This window comes from Castanea sativa, chromosome 10 (genome assembly GCF_040712315.1).
Source record: "Castanea sativa cultivar Marrone di Chiusa Pesio chromosome 10, ASM4071231v1".
In the NCBI taxonomy this organism is placed as follows: Eukaryota; Viridiplantae; Streptophyta; class Magnoliopsida; order Fagales; family Fagaceae; genus Castanea; species Castanea sativa.
The window spans coordinates 22,251,900-22,273,058 of record NC_134022.1 but is presented as its reverse complement, the minus strand read 5'-3'; the positions used below and the strand labels follow the sequence as shown (position 1 = coordinate 22,273,058).

Sequence of the window (21,159 nt, the reverse complement as noted above, 5' to 3'; positions counted from 1 at the left end):
TTTTTTTTTGAGAATCTACTGCCTATCATATAGGTCATAAAAAGTAAAATCTACGTTGTCTATGTTTTCCTTTCCTCTAAAAAATTAAAATTAAAATAAAACACAAAGTGTGTATGAATATGAATATAACTTCCTCTCCATTCACTAAAAAAAAAAAAAAAAAATCCTCTCTCTTCCTCCTTTTTCTATTAAATATTATCATTAGTTTGAGATAGCTTACTTTTATTAGTTTTTTGTGTATAAAAAATAATCCAGATAAAAATCAGTTGTACCTTCTTCTTCTTTTTTTTCTTTTTTTTTTAGAGACAAATCTAGTTGTACCTAAAAGGCTAAACCATGATATTAAAAAACTATATATAAGCTTGCGATGAAAATAAGCTGATTCTTAAATTTAATTATTCAAACATGCACCAAGAACATTAATGTACTTGCCTAATAGGGAAAACAAATATATTTTTCACTCATAGATAGAGTACTTAATTACCACATGACAAAAAAAAAAAAAGGTTGATGGTGGTAAAGTCCAAAATAAAAGATTTCCAGACATATTACTATTACTAAACTCGGTGGGTTTTGATAATTTCATAAAGAAAAAGGCAAAAATAGCACAGATTTAATTGCAAATAAAAGCACACAAATGTCACTATTATCAAGAGCACCTGAAAGTGTACATTAATTAATCCTTTTTTTAATGCAAGTCATAAGTCATGAATAAGCCCCATGACTCTGTATATATAGTACCACTGCACATCATCAATTGATACAAACAAAATCATAGAAATTAGCATCACGTGACAGAAAGCTAAGTTCGATTATGTTAATGTTTAAAAAATTGACTTTTTATTAGTGGAAGAGTCTCAATCTTATAATTAATTCAAGCTTAATTAGGCTCCATCTCTCTCTCTCTCTCTCTCTCTCTCTCTCCCCGATATTCATGTGCATATACTTCCAAAATGTGTAACAGTAACAGTGTATCTTTTATATTATAAAAAAACCCATATAGTAGAGAGCTTTTTTTCTAAGCTGAAATATAGTTTGTGTGAGCATAGAGCAAAGGCTTGGGGCAAGCTTTTGTTGACCAAAACTTGATAAGAGAGGGGGGCCTCTCGTTTTGACTACTGTATAATATGGCTCCCACATAGGCACATCTTCATAAAAATGATGCATCAACGACTCTTTTTAATAATTTTATTTTGAGGATAATAATCATCGTCTAAGGAACCTTTGACTATTTATAGCCATAATAAATGGTGAAAGGCTAAAATAAGTTAATACTAATTATTATTTCATCTATCATTCAATTTAAATCAACCTTTTTGTTTTGAGTTTCTTTTTTTTTTTGGGTCTAAATGATTTGAAGAAAGAGAGTGAAAATAAAAAAGTAGGGTTGGATTTTCTTTTCCCATTGGTAAATGTTAGTAATCTGAAATTAATTTAAATAGTGACAAACATGGTAGCTATATAAAGTACACAAAATTTGAAATTCAAAATTAAGTCATTAATGAGAAAATTGAATTGATAGGATCCAATATCAATTTGTGAGATTTGATTTTGTTGTATGACTAAATCTATAAGTCCTACCCAAACTATTATTGCTTGATTGATTACTGTGTGTTGCTATGATTTAGATAGTTATAGCCATAATTATCATTATTGACTTTGTTACATTATTAAGAGAGAAAAGTTATATGGGGCCTATTCAGCAAAATTTTAATTTTCAGCTTCAAAAAATTATTTTAAGTGTTTCAATCTAGTGTGTTTTGGTCTCCTAATTAAAAACAAAAAAAATACTTTTCTTCAAATTTTTTTTTTTAAAATAGTAGGTTAATAATCTCTAAGTTCCTCCTTACATAGCTAGATTACAGTCCTAAATTTACTCTCCCAAAATAAAGATCCTACTTGTGTAAAGTTGAATCGTTAGATTAGTTTTTTGTTGAAGTTTTATTTGCTTATTTGTTAAAAGTCGACAAAATAAAATTATACTTAAAAAAAAGTTTTAAAAAAATGTACATAAACAAATATGCTTAAAAAAAAAATTGAACTCATCTTTAGACGCAGAAAGCACACTAACGTTGTAATTGTATTAAAAAATAGATAATCTGAACTCACCTTTAGACACAGAAAACACACTAACGTTATTGAAATAAAGTTTTCAAACTCACAATCAAAAATCACTTTTCAAACATGAAATTATGCTTGTAAGTTCAATTACTTCGTTTAATAATTAATGTTAGGTAACTGTCAATGAAGATCAAACAAAAATATCTCTCTGTCTGCCAAAAATTTTCCGAATCTTCTTTATCTTTTTCTTCTTCTCTTGCTTCCAAGCGTAAAAACAAAGATTTGAAATTGTCCAACACTACTTACAACCAAAAAAGAAAAAAAGATTGGGGGGGAATTACGCATGTTAATGGGTATTAGAATCCATTCATTAATGCTCTGTTTGGCAATTCATAAGGGAATAGAATGAAATGATCATAAGGGAATGGAAATGAATGGAATGTATTTAAGTAAAGTTTCGTTTGAAAGTTCATAAGAAAATGAAATGGAATGATCATAAGGGAATGGAAAAGAATAGAATGAAATGAAATGGAATGTATTTAAGTAAAGGAAATGAATAGAAAAGAATAGAATGGAATAGAATTAATTAACCTTAATTGGATGTTTTAAAATAAATGAATGAAAATGAATGAAATGTAAGTAATCTTCATTAAATTTAATTTCATTCCCTCTCATTCCTCCCAATTTCAGGAGAACTGAAAATTTGAGGTTTTAAAGAAATAAAGAGGAATGAGTATTCCCTCTTACCTATTCCATTCCCTCCCACTTAAACTCCCAAACAAGAAAATGGATTTTTCGTTCCCTCCATTTATACTCCCAAACAAGGGAAGTGAAGAATATTCTAAAATTATTATTTTCATTCATTTTCATTGCATTCAATTCCATCATCCCAAACGAGGCCTAAGGGAAAAGAATGGAAAAAAAATGGAATGTAATGGAATTAAGTAATCTTGATTGAATATTTTAAAATAAATGAATGGAATGTATGTATTCTTGTTTGGGACCAACATGGAAGGAATGAAATATAATCATTTTATGACAATATTACTATTAGATCAAATTTTAAAATAAAGTGTTGAATATATAGGGGTATTTTGAGATTTTTAGTAAAAAAATCATTAAATCTAGTTCTATTGCCTCTCATTCCTCCCAATTTCAGGGGAATAAAAATTTAAGGTTTTAAGGGAATAAAGAAGAATGAGTGTTTCCTCATACTCATCAATTCACTCCCACTTAAACTCCAAAATAAGGGAATGAATTTTTCATTCCCTTTATTAAAACTCTCAAACAAGAGAATGGAAACATATTTTAAAATTATTATTTTTATTCATTTACATTTCATTCTATTCTCTTCCCTTAAATGAGACCTAAGGAGTAATTGAGCGGATCTCATTGCATTGGGAAGTGAAAAAGCCAATAAACAAATACCAATTTCCTAAAGAAAGTTGATCCGTTGCAATAAACAAACTCTACCTTAACCAATCCGCTTTCTTCAAAACTTTTATAAAATTAAATGATTATTTAACAAATATTTTAAGAATACTCTTTAACCGAATCAGCTTAATATATAAACTTTACGTTATCTTTATTTAATTTTGCTAAAAAAATAGTCCAAAGAACTTATCCAATAGCAAGAATCTTTGGTTTTTACCCAATCAAGTGTAGCCCAACGTTTGACATTTCCTATGAGGGGGCAAAAAAATGAGTGGACTAACCCCTAATCCGCTAGTTCATAAAAAAAATAAAAAACCCACAACGTAAAATTGACTAACTAATAACTCAACAAGTTAAAAAAAATAAAAATCTTATTACAAAGCCCAAAAACTGTGCTTTTCTGGGGCCCCCAATCCATCAAACACAAAAACTGGCTTGAGGTGTGAGTAGATGTAGATGGTGGCCAAAGCCAAGTCTGCCTGCCCCTATTGCCGGCCTGCAATGTCCAATCAAACCTTAGAGATTGTGACACCAACTTTTGCTTTTCTTTTTCTTTCTTACTTAGCGTGAAGTTGAGCTTTACAAAACTTTCTACATTGTGGTTTTGACGCAAAAATAGAAAAAAGAAGATAGCTTTACAAAAGTTAACAGCCCTGATATGATTATCACCGACAGTAACCTCTCTTCAAAACTTTTTACGTATGTCTTTCTACTTACGTGTCCTTCTCTCATTTGCCCTCACCTCTCCCTTCCATAAATAATAGTTGACTGTGTTTTTCTTTTTATTAATTACTATATTGTAAACGTTGTATTCTTTATAAGTATTTTTTTTCCTACCCCAAAATATCACTACGTAACTTAGGCTTTTGGCCAAGCAAAGAGTTGCAATTTTACCTAATTTTTTGGGTCTTATCAAGCGTGGATGATGACACTTGGCGATATGGGTATTATTGTGCTTATGTGGGTCATGGATATACTAAGATTAGAAGGAATATAGATTAGACTTAATTGGTTTGACCAAGAATAAAGCACAATTGAAATGTGGGCATAAGATCTTGGGGATAATCTTAAACAAAGACTTTTATCTACCAAGTGAATGTGATAAACGAAATTAGACCTTAGTAATAAGTTGTTAGAACTTAGAAGTAATTGCTTAGAAAGAAACATATAAAAGTTGTTAGAAGTTAGGTTTAGTTTAGACCAACCAAAGCATAAGTTAAGCCTTGAGTCAGTATGTGATCCAACCTTGAGATATTATTATTGACCTCAATTTTGATGGTGAGATATTACTAATTATTTTAAAATATGTGAAGATATGATTACTAGCTTAATGAGGTATTATTGCTTTTTTTATTTGAAAAAGATAAGTGAAAAACTGAGAACTCTTTTTCAAATCATCAAGCAATTTTGTCAATTACACACCTCTTTCTTTTTAATTGGTGGGGAATGAGCATTTTAATCTGAATTCTACTCATCTTAAATTTTTTTTTTTCGAAAGGATTGAACAATAAAACTATTAACAACACTTTAAAGTAATTATTAATACAAGAAAAAATTATAATGATGTAGCTAGTAGTTGGTTTAGAAAATAATTTTTATGACAACATACATAAACCCATAAGCTGAAGATGGCTATTTTTTTAAAATTATTATTGGATATATATGATTATTCGACAATAAGATAATTGTTTCATCACTGGTTATAAGTTGTACTATGTTTGAACATGTCTTATCAAATTTGATTAGTCTATCTCCAATAGTTTCTTCGCTAAATGAAAAGAAAAATGAAATAAAGAAAGGATTTTTCTAAATTTTGATTACGTTTTTCATCCCTAAATGAAAAGAAAAATGAAATAAAGAAAAACTTTTCCTAAAATTTGATTAGGTTTGTGATAAGGTATATATATCCATTTGAGCATGAGAATAGTAATGACTCAAAAAAGAGAAAAGAAATACCAGCGTCTATCTACTTAATTATGACTCGTGCAACACTTTTTTTTTATAACTCGTGCACAACTTTGGTTGTGAATCTTATGAACTACTATTAAGGTAGTGGATAGATAGATATGATTTTAACAAATAGTAATAAACGAGTTTAAAAAAAGCCTTGCCAATGTGAAATAAGCAAAGCATGAAACATGAAAATGTGCTTCTCCAACATCTGATTAGCTTAGCCATGTTTCAAAGAAATATAGAGCAGTTGCCTCTCCTATAGAACTATAGTCTCACACCAGTTGCTGATTTCACCAACAAAAGTGGCAGAGCCCATGTTCTATAAAAATTGTCTTTCTAAAAACCCTTTTTAGCTAGTTGGTCCACTATAAGACAAATTTAGATTCGGCATGCTTGAGTCCGATCAAATAAACTATACAGTTAAACTAGTCATGCATGATTTGGTAGAAATTATAGATTCTGATTTTGTTTTGACAAATTGGGCTAATGACACAAAGTACACCCACATGACTATTTTGAAACATACCATATAAAAGATGGCAAAAGTGGTAGCTAGCTAGGCATTCATATCGTTCTAAGGGGTGTGACCTTTTTCTCTATCTCCAGCCAATTGTCATAAAGGACTTAAATGGTGTTATAAAAATGCAAAAAGTATAGTTATAGCAATTGCTGGTATGACTCGTTATGATAGTGTATAAAAATGTGGTATGACTCGTTATGATTAGTGTATAAAAATGTGGTGTTACTTTAAATATCCAACCACAACAGGCCATATTAACGATTGTGAAGAAAAAAAACTGCGAAAAAAATTTGTACATATATTCCTTAGCATTACTCATGAAAATGGGAAGAGAACAAGATGGAAACATAAAAATGTTTGAAAATTCAACCCTCTTCAAGTGGGTGCACAAAGGCACAAAATATAAACATAAAGTGTGATATATGGTAAGTTTTAAGGACCCACCAGTTGGGAAACTCTCTATCACACACACAATGATATAGCTTTGAGTTATCAATTCCTTCTGTAGGTTTTTAACAGTATGTATCATGGTCCCCTGCTAAACTCATTTCTTTCATTTAATGGCCCCCTTGTGGTCCTGATTATGAAACCCCTCCCCTGATGGATACAAGGGCTATAATTCATTGATTAAGTTACTTTTGGCCACTCATGGTCCCCCTAATATATGTGGACCACTCATCCAATGGTCAATATATCTGTCCAAAAGCCTTTGCTTCTGGGGACCAAAATTTTTTTTCCTTTTTTTTTTTTTTTTGTGTGGTGACATTGATTTCTTTATGTGCCATGCACAAGAGGCTGATATTGATATCCTAGGTGAAGGGCCATCCTGGGAATGTGATATACCAGCTTTCTGTGCTATACCTTGACTGGAAATGAAAAGATTGGGGGTACTGATATGAGGCCCAACAGTGCCAAGAATCTATCTAAAATGGTTTTACTATATGAAAGTACACCTATAATTTTAGCAATAATGGGTTAAGTAATGGGACATGCTAATAGTGAAGCTTGATTTATAATCAAGTGAAATGTGATAAACTGTTCGAATTACTATGTATTCACCAAATAAAACCTTTTTTTTGACAAACAAGTAAATATTGGATCCCCCAATTTTCTGTTTCAAGGGCATGGGTTAGGGGAGCAATAAGGGTCTATTTAAGGCTAGAATCTAACCAATGTCTTAGGTTCCCACAGTACTACACTCACTACACTAAATGCTTCTATTTGGATGACAGAGGATTAAAATTGAGATCTACAATTGTTGCTGCACAACTTGAATGCTTGTATGCTTGTATTTAAGCTCCCAACTGTATGTAGGGAAAAAAAAACATTATTGTTGCTGCAATGATTATTAGTCAAGTTCTGTCGTCTTTGTTCGGACACAATTTTTTTTTTATTTTTTTTTTATAATAATTGTTGAGGTTATATACTGATATATTATGGTTAGTACTAATAAAAACGATAAAAATGATAGGTTTATCTGAAAATGATATTGATTAATTCACAACTTATCACCTCAATAATTATAAATATTTTTGTGTCTTAGTAGATGCACGTAACTCCCATTTTCCTCACAAATTGCTAATAATTTTTCTGAAAATGGAAGATCCAAAAACCTGTCCAAAGAAGCAGACAGCTTTACACCACTAAATCACAAATGCTTGTTCTAAAAGTCTAAACAAAAACCACGCAAATTCTAAGCCCTATATCTCTCCTTTAAATGGCTTCCAGACCCTACTTTCCACTTGTATCAACAATCGGTCAAAAAAAAAAAATGCATGTATTATTGTATTCTTTTTCATTATTACTCATTTATAGCATTTAAAAATCCCATCACTTTAGCTTGAGCTAGTCCACATCTCTCTCTCTCTCTCAAAGTTTATACATCCATCATTAAATGTATATAGGTACGTGGCCGGTGAGGGGCGGCATATCCTTTTTTGAAGATTGCTTGCATCACATAATCATGGTGTTATTTTTCATGTTTATGGGCACAAATACTTTCAATCTCCACAAACACGTGGATTGTTGAAATTTAATGTATGGCAATTTTTTTTGGATCTCTTTCTCATAATACTATAGATATTGGACCATGTCGTTTGGAAGCTCAAGTTGTTGAAAATTGATATGATATGCATAATTGTCCTTGACATTTTTTTTCTTTTTCTTTTCAGTGCTAGCACTTGTATACACGTTATACAGAAAAAACACACTAACAAGAAATAAACTATATTATTGTACTACCAATTCCTCAGTGGATACGTTTTGAGTACAGAACTCTTTGACTTAGTCTAAAAAAAAAAAAGTAGATTACTCTCTGTTTTATGGAAGTTGACCTAAATGAACATGATCTTAATTAAGAGTCTTTTTGTTGAAATGTTCATTACTTATTTGTTTAAACTTGAAAGTGTGTGTAATTCTAAGATATTACACTACCCAATAATTTATTATAAAATTTATATTTTCAAAATCCTACCGTTAAATTACATGTTCTATATGTTTTTAACATATATATCAATTTTCATACTAATCGGATGTAATTTTCCATTTGATCCATAAACTTATTTTTTTGTGCATTATTTTAAATTACAAAAAATTGAATTTAAACAATTGATTGATGACATGACTATTGACATTCAATTAAAAAATATTAGGTGGTGTAATGTTACTTAAAGTTACACCAACCTCTCTCTATATATAATTCAATACTTATAATGGGGGTGGATTTAAACCTTGGAGGTATCCATTGAAAATCACTAGGAAGTGTCAATTGAATTACAACACAAAAATACAATAATATTTTTTTTTTTTAAAAGGAAAAGTTAATGGATGTCCTACCATTGATTTAGAAACTATTTTTAAAAATATTTTATAGGAAAATGATAAGCAATTAATTTTTTTGACGGTTTTTTTAATATTTCTTATTAAAATTGTATCAAAACTTTCTTAAAATGGTTTATTAATAATTGCCGTAACGGCACCTATTAACATAACCCAAAAAAGCAAATTTTGAAAATGCTATATATAAGTGAATAAACTAACCAAAATAAGAAAGAAATCCAATGGTTCAACTGTTTAAGTATGGCCTTTATGCATATCAAAAAACCAAAAAGTATATGGTCTTTATGGAAATGCCAGGCAGGCCCATTACGATCTGGGCTTATGCATTACTAGGCTGAGAGAACAATCTCAAGTTTGGGTCCAACACCATGATTGAATCTAAAGGAACTTGGATTTAATGGTCCTTTAAATAACTTAACCAAACCCAAACCTTCGAACAAAGCAACAACGAAATTGAGTTGAAGAGTAGTTTATTGGGCCAATGGGCCTTAGACTCAGTCGGCCATTGAAAATAATAAATGATTGTTAGTAGGATTGGGCCCCAGACTCTCAGTTGGGTCCGTAACAATATTACCTATTGGGTCAAATTAGCAACAAAAAAAAAAAGGGCCTGGTAGTAATAGTCATCTCTCATTAACTAAAATACATAAAACCATAAGGGCACTATTGCAAACTCTCAAAACAATAAATACATCTTATTTGCTTTCAATCTCAGAGTTCAGAATTCAGAAACCAAACCCTAATCAAACCAGACCTTCATATATTCCTCCAAAATTCACTGTAAGTCATTAGTTTGGGAGATCCAATCATGCCCTCTGTTTGATCGCCCATATACACCAAGTTCAGAAAACCAAAAATGATTTTTTGTTTGTTTGTTTTGTTATGTAAAGACTCAATTTTTTTTTTTTTTATTTTTAAACCTAGGAACAGAGCAGAAATTGATATGATTGCTTAGAGTTTAAATATTTTATTTTGATTTCTGATTTTTGGAATAGCTGAATTTTCTTTTGAATTTTTGGGTGGAAATTGTTATTTGCTGATGATGACAAACATTAAGGCATGAGCAGCAACAATATTATTTGCGCACCGTGTAGGAATTACTACATGGGTTGTTTGTTGCAAATGAAGAATGTGCCAAAATGCTAATCTGAGGCTCTTACTTATGCATTCTACTTTTGTAGAAGGCACTGTATGAAAACTTTTTTTTTTTTTTTTTAATTTTTAAATTAAGGAATTTTTCCCATTGTTAGAGACAATGGAAAAACTGTGTTCTTAAGATTTACAGGAACTCCAAATGCTTTGGTTTCTGTTATTGTCCTCTGTTTATTCACTTTAGTTAAATTGACTTTAGATGTTTTGGTGGGATTGACTTAATATGGTTGATTTTAGAATGATTGCAGAAGACAAAATGGAGTCCCAGAAATGGCTTCCTTCTTTTGGGGGGGGCAATGTTATGTTACTCAAGTTTTCATCTTTCTTAATTCTACATAAGAACCTGTTGGCTGGACTGCTGAGATGTCTGTTGTAATTGCTATGTATTGATGAGTTGCATTACCTGTGATGACTACATTCGGACATGAGCTACAACAATGCTCTGCGCACTAAGATTATCTACATTGGTTGTTGAAACAATGAAATTATGTGTCAAAGGGCTAATCTGAGGCATTATTCCTTTAACATAAGCACATAACTTAATGAAAGTACCCTGGATTCTCTATGTAATATGGAGTATTGACATATCTGTATGATGCCACATTCATGACTTAAAACAATCACACGCAGGATTGAGGATGCTTGAAAGCTCTGACATCCCATATGAAAGTGAATACCATATGCAATATGCAACAATTGTAACTTCTGATCTTTCACACTTGTAATTGCTGTTTCCCACCACACATGTGCTCAAACGCATAAATGATAAATCATAAATGGACTAGTGCAGCTTTGAATGGTAGGTTTGAAACATGGTTAGTTGCATGTTTGACTCGCAGCTTTCCATGTGAAAGGTTGTACATGTTATCACACGAAGCTTAGATGAAAGTCTTGAAACTGAATGCTTAAGGACTAAGGCAAAAACTTTATGTCGGCATAGATTTCTTCTCTTATTTTTTTGGTAAACACAGATTTCTTCTCTTATGTACGCCACCAAACTAGTTTTATAAGTTTCTTCTAAAATCGGGTGTATCTCAAGACTTCAAAATCTCTTGCTTTGGCATCTCTCTTGGTGGTGCAGTGGTGGTGTTGGAGGCTGCAGCTGTGGTGGTAGACTAGTGCTAATCGTGTAGAACTCAGCTCTAGTCTCTAGAGATGGGACCTGGTGGGCCTGGTGGGGGAGGAGGGCATGGTGGAGGTGGGTTTGGTGGGGGAGGTGGGCATGGTGGAGGTGGTGGCGGTCCTGGGGGAGGTGGGCCTGGTTGGGGTGGCGGTGGCCCTGGCTGGGGCGGCGGCCCTGGAGGACCTGGATGGGGTGGGCCTGGAGGTCCAGGCTGGGGCCCTGGCCCTGGAGGTCCTGGTTTCTGGCCTGGACCTGGTGGCTTTTTCGGTGGTTTTGCTGATGGTTTATGCAACATGGTATCTTCAGTGTAAGTACAATTTCCCTTTTGTATTTAGTTTTTGCAATTACATCTAGGATTTTTGTAAGCAGCAGATGATGCTGACTTATATTACATTAGTATCACTTTGAATTGCCATTTTATCCTCACTAGTATAATTTTTCCTTTTTCTTATGCTTACAAAAAAGTTTTGAATTATGGGGGAAGACCACTGAGTTATAAGGATCTGGGTGGTTAGCATAAATTATTATCTTTTGGATTATCCATTGACTGACATTAATTCTAAATTTTGTTTTCTTTCTTTTATGTTTTTTTTTCCTCCTCTATGGGGACTGCAGATTATCCTGCCTATGCTGTTGCTGGTTGTTACAAGACTGCTTTGGTGGACCCCGTGGCCCTCCTGGGCCTGGCGGGCCTCCACGTTTCTGATTGGTTTATATTTACTATACCGCAATGCTCATGTTTTATTTGAGTCCATGTAATAATGTTTGGTTTTATCCATGATATTCCACTTTATTTCTTTTTTTTACTCTGGATTGTGAAAAAGAGAAATGAAATGATCCTTCGCTGTTATAGTTTGAGAAGTACCCTTTTCTTTTTTCACTTAATTTCCTCCAATTACGCAATGATCTCCAAGTATTGTTCAGTTAAAGAATGACTTGTGTTGTAAGTTGCCACTAAGCCCATGGGAAATGTTTCTCCAATTGTGTAGTGTGGTGCCCAATTTAGTTTATATGAGACGTGTTTGGAAGTAACGCCGTACACAATGATGCAAAATATTGAGTTCAGCCAGCAACAGATCACTTTCTTTTGCTGCCAAATAATTCTTAGACTTCTATCAAGGTGGTAGCTCTTAACTAATGCAAAAGACAATTTATTTAAGCGTCATGGCGGATTTCAATTGAGTAACCCCCCATTATTGATCTCGGCCTTATATTGGTCTATACATCCAGATAGGTTTGTTATCTAATGGTTTCTAAGTTTGATCATCAAAGCTAGTATGAATTTCTTGTGCTCTATTTGATATATCTTCGTGAATAGGAGAAACTATAGCATGGCGCCCTATTAAAGTTGATGGGATCACACATTCCTTATGTGTATAATAATCATAATATTTGTACATCTTAATTATAAATAATAATGAAAAAAAAAAAACACAAGAAATTGGTTCCGTTACACTAATTTTCTATAATAATAAAAAGTGGCTGCATAGTGCATACAAGCACATGGTTTACTGAACTCTTTCCATTTGTTTATTTGAAACAAAAAGCTTTCAAGTTTCAACAGGAAGATAAAACACACATGAGATCAAGTCAAGGAATTGTTAAGAAAAATAGTGTCAACCAAATTAAACAGGTAGTAGGATATAACCAATATTTATATTAGGGTAAAAAAAAGCCTCTAGAACACAAGAACAGTATTAGAAAAATCACAAACTAGTCCCAACTCAGGTATCTGTCCAATCTCTCACTCAAAATACACTAGACAAGCACCAAAACGACCCAAAAGATGTACTTATGTTAGCAAGAAGACAACCAGCATAACCATGTTTAGCTGGTAACACCAACAATTTCTGTACAGAGATGAAAAAAAGAAAAAGAAAAAAAAAATCCTAAATGCATACATGGCAGCTTGAAGAAAGCTACTGGATTACTAGAGACTTGAGTTTTTGTTGCCTGATGCCCCATGCTGCAACTAGCCTTCCAACCTGTCAGACAAATTTCAGGAACTTTATCAATAAAGGATTAGTAAATTTCTGGATTGGAACTATGTTCCAAGGAGCCTATAAATGTAAGTTGTTATTCCATGTGAAAGCCAAATCAACCTCATTAAAAGTTTTAGTGCGGGAGATTTGTCATTATTCACATTAAAAGCTCAAGTCAAAGACACTGTAACTAATCATATTCGATTCACAACTATTGCGACAATGACAGTTATTGTATTGGCAAGTCACCACATTACAATATAAATATTTTTCATTTTAAAAAAACTATCTTATTTTAAACTTTTGAATTACAAATTCAGATTTCAGACAATGCAAAAGGCACTCAACCATGGAAAAATACTTGGTAATATACCACTTTTATTATCATTGTTGTTGTTTGCTTCTACTCAAATAGAAATTAAATATAGGTAATTTAAGTAATGAAACGAGATTCGTACCTGCTTGTCACTTATTCACAAGCGATCTTTGTGTCAAAGCTGCTAAGACATATGGCAAATGCTTGGAAAGCTGAGATTGGATACTGATAATCCATTGTGAATACATCCTTTCCCACCTTTCCAAACTGGAGAATGACATTCTCATGCTCTGGCCCAGCAACTCCATTGTCAGGAGAAGCAACCAGCTGAAAATTCTTAACTGAAGCAACTGTCACCCGTCCATTGAAGTTCAGACACCAGCACTGGAGTTGTTCATGCCACCTAGGGGCCTTGTTCCTTAAGACCAGCATTCCTTCACTTGGAACAGACGAATGTCCAGATCGGAAACTATCTGTCCGGATTGATTTAGATCTGAAGAAAGGGAGGGATGGAAAACTATCCACACTGCCAAGGAGGAATTCAGTCTGTGTGGGAGCCACACCTCCTGGCTCAACAGCAGAGTTGGGAATGGCATCCATGACACAGTGCATTCTTCTAGGACCCCTGGTTTCCAAAATATTAAAATCTCATTTTCACATAGAGAATATAGTGTAGTAACTGACCATGGTGGTTGCCAGTTCTGTGTTGTTTTTCATTTTCTATGAAGAAAAAGAAGTACTTCAGCACCATCTTTCATACCTGGAACCCAAGACATTCAACTCGTATGAAATATGGGCAATGGGGTAGTTGCCAGGAGGGACTTTGGGGGTGACTTGTCTATTAATTAGCCTGGTAGAACGACATTTGGTGACTCTCACTCCAGCATGTGGTGGTTGTGCATCAAATATTGTGAATTTGGTACCCAGAAAGTTCGATCTATATCACAGAAAGTGCAACTTACACTTAGGCCAACAAGATAAACAAGAACAAGTGCTCTCATGCCAGCTCAACATACCTCAATTTTCCAACATAGGTGCTACTCCCTTTTGACACATCATCAGAATTTAAAGAGATGATGTAATCTGTGTGAGTAGGACGTCGACACTTCCGTGCAGCAAGAAGGAACTTTCCATCATCAGTTGAAGCTGCCAAGATAAAAATGCAAAAGAGCAGCTCAGAGATGAGACTCAAAGAAAAGCTGAACCTTTCCTTCTCGAGTAGGAACCTAACCCTCTACTAATCAAACTAATCTCACAAAAGTGAAATCAAATATACCATATACTGAAAAGAAGAAACGTTTGGTTATTTGACCTTGATTTAAGCCGAGGTAAAGATAATATGTTTGGCTGCTACGATTCCGTTTGATGAAACACTGAAGGAGGGAGTCCCTTGGTCCAGGCTGCAAAAAGATAACCAAGGATTTTAGATTATAACCTTACTAACAAGAAAATACTTGATAGCAAGGTTTTCTGAGGAGGATAGCTGGCATCCAGTATTTGCTAACATATGAACATCGTGAAGTACTTGCAACAAAATTCAAAATTTCAAGAATCACAAATATAAGCAGGACTTGGATGGTCTTTAGAAACTAACCATCATTTAGAAGCAGCAATTCACTCCAAAATGTCAAATGCTACTGCTAATAAAGCCATTCCCCTGACTACATCATTAATTTTTTTTTTTTTTAATGGAATGCTTTTTTTAATTGGTAATAACACATGCACACAATGGATCTTGAACGCTCAACCTCACCCTGCACCTTACTCTCACAAGAGGAGGAGGTACCATTTAAGTTGAACTCATTGACATTTTTATCTAATGTATTAGAGTCAATATATTCAGAATCCATGTTAATGATCTCAGATATTGACGATAACCATTTCAAATTAGATCATGTACCAACCCATAATTAACATGGATTTGGAATATATTGGCCAAATGTTTTACTAATATCACAAAACAAAAAGAAAATTAAATCCACTTTACATTTAGTTCTCTTGAGTGTTGCAATCTACATTGGTCTCACTTTATGAAAAGATGGGAGTTTGCTTCATTTTCAAAACCATGTTTTGCACCTGTGACAATAACTCTTTGTCTTGATGGACTACAATTTTCTTTTTCATTCACCTCTTTTCTGTGTACACTGCAAGTGGATGGATTGCATTCTAAAAAATGTTTTAACAAATATCTGAATGACACTGGACCAGAATGCATTGGTGTAAAGGTCTCTATTGATTGCATGGTTGGAACCACAGAGGCATTGATATTTATAAAATGCTTAATTCCCCAGATTAGAAAACTTCTAAGCAATATGCAATCTAACTTTTCTGATTTAATAATTCCCAGATTCCTCACAAACATCCCCAAACAGTTCTTATAATAACAGAGTGAGAGCGCATGTCTACTTTTTCTTCACACCCAGATCTTCCCCCATTATCACACAGATAGTTGTACACGGATTTCGTTCTAAAAAAATGTCACAGGAAATTGGTACACAAAAGAAAGAACATCATAAATAGCAGGATCTATTCTAAATTAAACCCATTAGTATGTGGGATCATGCAACCTGCGGATCAAATAGCTAAAGCTCAAGCATATGTTGTGCTTCTGGTTCCAAGCACCACTGGGTGGACACTGGACAAACTATTACAGCCAAGCTTCTGACTCCCCAAATTCCGAAAGATTATGAGGCAACATCTTTGCTGACAAATGAAACTAATAATGTCATTGTTTATGGACCAGTTCCCACTATCCATTATGAAACAAATTGAAAGGAAAACAAGTCAAATTTGAAATTCCACTTGCTGCTCTTAATAGCTAGGAAGGTACATCATGTGAAATTTTCATTTCTAATCGTGGAATTACAATGATGGTAAACATGTAAACCATACAGATACGGCTGTATCATAACAAGAAACAAATAAAGGTAAAAACGCAATGAAGAGGAACATAGTTAAATCATAAGCAGCAACTCATATATGTTCAAACCTGCTTCAAGGAGATTGGAAATGTCAACTTGCCAGAAACCTCAGGGGATTTCACAATTTCTTTCATGATTTCTCTCCAATTCCTGCAAACACCAGCACAAGCAACCACATTTTTCCGGGGAGGCCAAGTATCTTCAGAGGTGTCTATCCTTATTAGCACATCCCTCAAAAGTTCCGGTGGCAAGTTAACCCAACAGCTCTGCTTCAAAGCATCAATTGTTGCCACCGCAGAGCTATCCTGGACCACCCGGTGCGACCTGGATCTCATCCCAGACACAAACTTCACCTCAAACCCTTTCCTAGAAATGCTCCCAAACTCACCTCTCATGTCCTGAATGATACTCTTAAACGACATTTTATGTCTCTTTAGTTCCTGACCTTTCTACATCTAAAATAACACAAAACTTAATATCAAAACATTCCCAATCCCTCCAAATAACCCACATTTCTCACAACATAATGAAATATGACCTCAGTATCCCAAAAAAGAAAAAGAAAAAAAGAAATATGACCTAGTAAAACTAATGAAAAATCCCACAAATCTCAAAATTCAAAAGTCTTTACTCAGATGAAAATGACAAACTCAAATTCTTCCCCTAAACCATGAAAATAAACCAAAATCACTCCAAAACCGGTATATACACAACACTAAGCCATAAACACCCACATTTCTCACGAATTAAAAACCAGTAAACAAAACCCAGAAGCCCCAAAAGCTATAAATCCACAATTTGATCATTTTGACCAACCATCATCACAAATTCTCTTCCCCCAAAAATGTGAATCAACCATAATTCATTTAAAAAAAAAGGCATGAACACAGAATCAAGCAACAGAAACCCAGAATTTAGATCCAAAATAAACTCAAAACTTAACCAAAGTTATGACTTTTGACCAATAAATTCAAAAACACAAAAATACCCAAGAAAAAGTAACGAACTAAACCGCCAAATGCAACCAAATTTTGCAGTTTCTCTCAAACAATCACTGACCAAACACCCTACAAAAAGAAAACATTAATAATTTGCAACAACTAAACTGCAGTTTACAGAGACTGAAACAAACCAACAAGCAAACAAACAAACAAACCTCGAAATGCAATGCACTGTTACAGAAACTTGTTAAGGCCAAGAAAACCAAGGGGAAGTGATCCCCATCAGTTAACATAGAAAGGAAATGGTATCACAGTACAGTCTGCAGAAACATGTTAGGGTTTGTTTGGTCTGTGTGTCCGTGTGTGGTCCCAAAAGGGGTCCCTAGGACCCCTGTTTTGTCTTGATGGATGCCTTTATCCTAGTGGCTTGGTATGTCTCGGGTATTGCTCGGGTCAAAGTTCGGATCTTTGGGCCAGGACCCAACAGACTTTTTTCTTTCTTTCTTTTCTTGCTTTTGTCTTTTACTTTGTCTTCTAAGTTCTAAGGAGGTGGTTTCTCAAAAAAAAAAAAAAAAGGGTTCTAAGGAGGTGGCATGAATGTCGGATGGGATTCTACTAACAAGGGATAAATACTTAAGAAAGATGTTACATGCTATCATAGATAGTTACAATATGTTGTTAACTCCGCAGTTCAAGCCATTTATCTCGTCCTAAATCCCGAAGTACTTTATGCATTAAGAGGTATTAATTAAATTACAACTCACTTGAGATGTCCATTTTAAAAGCATATAACTAATATTTGTGTAAGCATCAAACTCGTCCACTCTACAATCTACATACATAGTGCTTTTAAACTAATATTTATGTAGGTATCAAACTCGTCCACTCTACAATCTACATACATAGGGCAATTTACTTGTGATAATTTCTTAAGGGTGACTCCAAAAGCATTGGGCAGCAGACTTTAAACTAGTAACTCATAGATTGATAGACCACACGAAGCCTATATGTAAACTGTTAATTGTCTAAATACTTAGGCCCTGTTTGGTAGAGCATCTTAAACACACATTTTCAGTTTTTAAACAACATTATACGCATTTTCAGACATTTTTTCACCTACACGTATTTCAAAAAATTACAAACAACATTACTCAAACTTCTCTACCAAACGGGCCCTTAATCCCTTAGATTTATGAATCTTAATATAAAACTCAATGTAGTATTATTTTACATAATAACACTTGCACACACACACATATATATATATATATAATGGTTTATGTATAAAACAATAAAATAGATGATTAACATTTCTGCATATGTAAACGTACGTGTGAGTTGAGATGGGTTTTGCTTGGGCTTGGGATTGCTAACTTCTTCTTGTGGAAACCAAAAAATATAAATAAATAAATAAACTTTTTGAGAAAAAAATAAAATACAAATTGATGGCTCAGCACCTTGTTCTTTTACATACTAGTTATTGTATATAATAAATGATTAGAATAATTTTAGATCGATTTTACTTTGCTTTATGGTTGAATGAAAACTTTTTATGTATGCATAGAAAGAAACATAGAATGAGAATCAAAAGGCTCTTCCTTGCCAAAATAGGAGAGACATTACTTTTTCAGGAAACACACACAAAAAAAAAAAAAGCATTACTATGGTAATAACTAATAAGTGATACTTTTTGAATTAGTTAAGACTCTAAGAAGTTTTTTTTAAGGTGGTCATTAAGAAATTTAAGTTATACAAAATCTAATTAAGTGATAACTTGAAAATTTGCTACAATTGTGAGTCAAGTCACTAAGGAGAGTAAAATTATTGTGACTTCAAAGCTAAAAAGAATATAACTATCATCACCATTAAGGAGAACTGACAACCACAATATTTTTCTTGGCACCATTTTGTACAAAAAAATGAAAATAGAGATTATTTTATTGAATAGGCTAACGAACTACAAATTTGAATGTTTAGCAATTATTATCTTTTTGTTTTATAGTATGTTTTTTGTTGAATAATTAAATCACTTGTTGTTGTTCGGTCTTATCTTGTTTCTGTTTGGTGTTATTTGGGCTAATATTTATTGTTGTTATTTAAGTTTTTTTTTTAATTTTTAAAAGAGATTAAGGATTATGTTTGGGGGGCAAAATTAATTTTGGAATAATGCTACGTCCTCAATATTTTTACAATAAATCTTACACAAAAAACTCTTATTGGTAGGTAAAAAATAATATTAGTATTAAGCCCAAATTAGAATCAGTAACAGCTTACCACATTGAATTTATTGTGAAATTATTGTGAAAATGTTATTGTGGGAGTAAATGACTCAGATAAGGGTATTGGGCCGTGGGCCGTGCCCAAGGACATCAAAGAGTCCAAGGACAAACAAGTATTAGTAAAGGCAAGTAGGTTATCATGCCGAGGACGAGAGCTGGTCAGGACAAGTAGTTGAGGTTGTCCGAGGAGACAAACCTCCTTGGGAAATAGAGTGGAAGTCCGATCACCCAACAAGTACTAGGAAAGGGACAACCATGCTTAGAAGGAGGATAAGCTTTGGAGAGAGGAGGGTCAACAGAGAATTGAGAAATATCTGGGAATAAAGCTGCTACTACCACATTGAATGCTCTGCATCTAACCAACTGACAACATTAATGTGGAGGTGATGCCTGAACAATGACTTATAGCCTGAACAATGACTTATAGCCTTACAGCTACCCATAAAGGACTTCAAGAAGGTTTTGATGGGACAAGTATCAATGAGATTAGTTACTTGATCAATAGGTGGAAAGCTAAAATGAGAGGGGGGGAATGAGTATAAAAAAGAAAGGATTCCTTTATAGAAGGGGGAAGAAAAAGAAAGGAAGGAACTACTTGTAATCAAGAACTTGAATATTTGTATAAGTTTGAGAGCTAAATACAAGATCATACCATCCTTGGACTAGACCGAGTTTTTTTTTTTTTTCAATTTCAACTTGTTATTCTTGTTCATTTCAGCATTAAACTAACCCGCAATGATTCTTACTTGACTCGTTGAACGTTCAATATTAAACTCACTCTCTAACAAATTTTATTGTTGTGGGCTTGTTAGGCCATTGTCCAAATCTAGTGGGCCGTGAACCAACTTACGTCTTCACAGTTATAAATGTAGCATTATTCTTATTTTTGTTGAACCCAAATTTTTTGTAATTTTTAAATCAGGGTGTTCAACATTTTTATTAGGGTGGTCATAATAGGTTAGTTTAATATATATATATATATATATATATATATATATATGCCATATTTTGCAAGTCAAAGTAGTCCTATGACCACCCTGCGTATGTAGAGCCGCCCATGATTTCAATGGCAAAATTAGAAAAATCCTCTCTTAAGAAACTTCATAGAAAGGACGCAGGTCATTTTTTTTCTTTTTTTTTTGGCCAAATTATACATTTCTTCTAGGATTATTTGGTAGTTTCTTGAAAAAAAAAAACCTTTTATGTGACTCGACTCCTATTTGATGCGGATTAGTGTAAAAAAAACTGTTGAAATCTGTAGTATCTTTTTGTTACCCTGTGTAAAAAGAAGGCATAATATATATATATATATATATATATATATATATATATATATATATATAAGGAAAAATATATATATATATATATATATATATATATATATATATATATATATATATATATATATATAAAACTTAGAAAAAATCTAATTAGATTCTTAATTTTGAGCCACATGTCCTATTTAATTTTTAATCTAGTGCTAAGTGAATTATTGAGCGTAAAAATTAAAGAGTCCAAATCCAATTAGATTCCAAATTGGATTTCAATTTGAATCCAATTTTTCGCCACATGTTCATCTAAGTTTTTAATTTTTGTGGCAAGTGAATTATTGAGTGCAAAAACTAAAAAGTTTAAAACC

General features: G+C 33.1%; 2 protein-coding genes across 2 annotated transcripts; one reads left to right on the top strand and one right to left on the bottom strand.

Moving 5' to 3' along the window:
- The first annotated feature begins 10,320 nt into the window (after positions 1-10,320).
- Positions 10,321-11,942, top strand: LOC142611888 (uncharacterized). The gene is made up of 2 exons (XM_075784041.1): positions 10,321-11,388; positions 11,697-11,942. The coding sequence occupies exons 1-2, from the start codon at positions 11,114-11,116 to the stop codon at positions 11,785-11,787; spliced, it is 366 nt and encodes a 121-aa protein (XP_075640156.1). The 5' UTR covers positions 10,321-11,113; the 3' UTR covers positions 11,788-11,942.
- Positions 11,943-12,718: 776 nt separating this feature from the next.
- LOC142611887 (tubby-like F-box protein 3) lies at positions 12,719-17,623 on the bottom strand. Its single transcript, XM_075784040.1, has 7 exons — positions 17,457-17,623; positions 16,369-16,755; positions 14,692-14,779; positions 14,396-14,525; positions 14,140-14,316; positions 13,522-14,004; positions 12,719-13,066 (listed from the first exon to the last, which is right to left on the bottom strand). Exons 2-6 carry the CDS (start codon positions 16,720-16,722, stop codon positions 13,533-13,535), a joined length of 1,221 nt encoding a protein of 406 aa, XP_075640155.1. The 5' UTR covers positions 16,723-16,755; positions 17,457-17,623; the 3' UTR covers positions 12,719-13,066; positions 13,522-13,532.
- Positions 17,624-21,159: the final 3,536 nt, after the last annotated feature.

What these genes read in the sequence shown, in the direction of transcription:
- LOC142611887 (XM_075784040.1), bottom strand. Translation starts at nt 16,722, where the DNA reads ATGTCGTTTAAGAGTATCATTCAGGACATGAGAGGTGAGTTTGGGAGC. An exon ending in TTCCAATCTCCTTGAAGCAG is followed by an intron (nt 14,780 to 16,368) that starts GTTTGAACATAT and finishes ATCTTTTTGCAG; the next exon opens with CCTGGACCAAGGGACTCCCT. An exon ending in ACCTATGTTGGAAAATTGAG is followed by an intron (nt 14,317 to 14,395) that starts GTATGTTGAGCT and finishes TCTGTGATATAG; the next exon opens with ATCGAACTTTCTGGGTACCA.
- LOC142611888 (XM_075784041.1), top strand. Translation starts at nt 11,114, where the DNA reads ATGGGACCTGGTGGGCCTGGTGGGGGAGGAGGGCATGGTGGAGGTGGG. An exon ending in TGCAACATGGTATCTTCAGT is followed by an intron (nt 11,389 to 11,696) that starts GTAAGTACAATT and finishes TGGGGACTGCAG; the next exon opens with ATTATCCTGCCTATGCTGTT.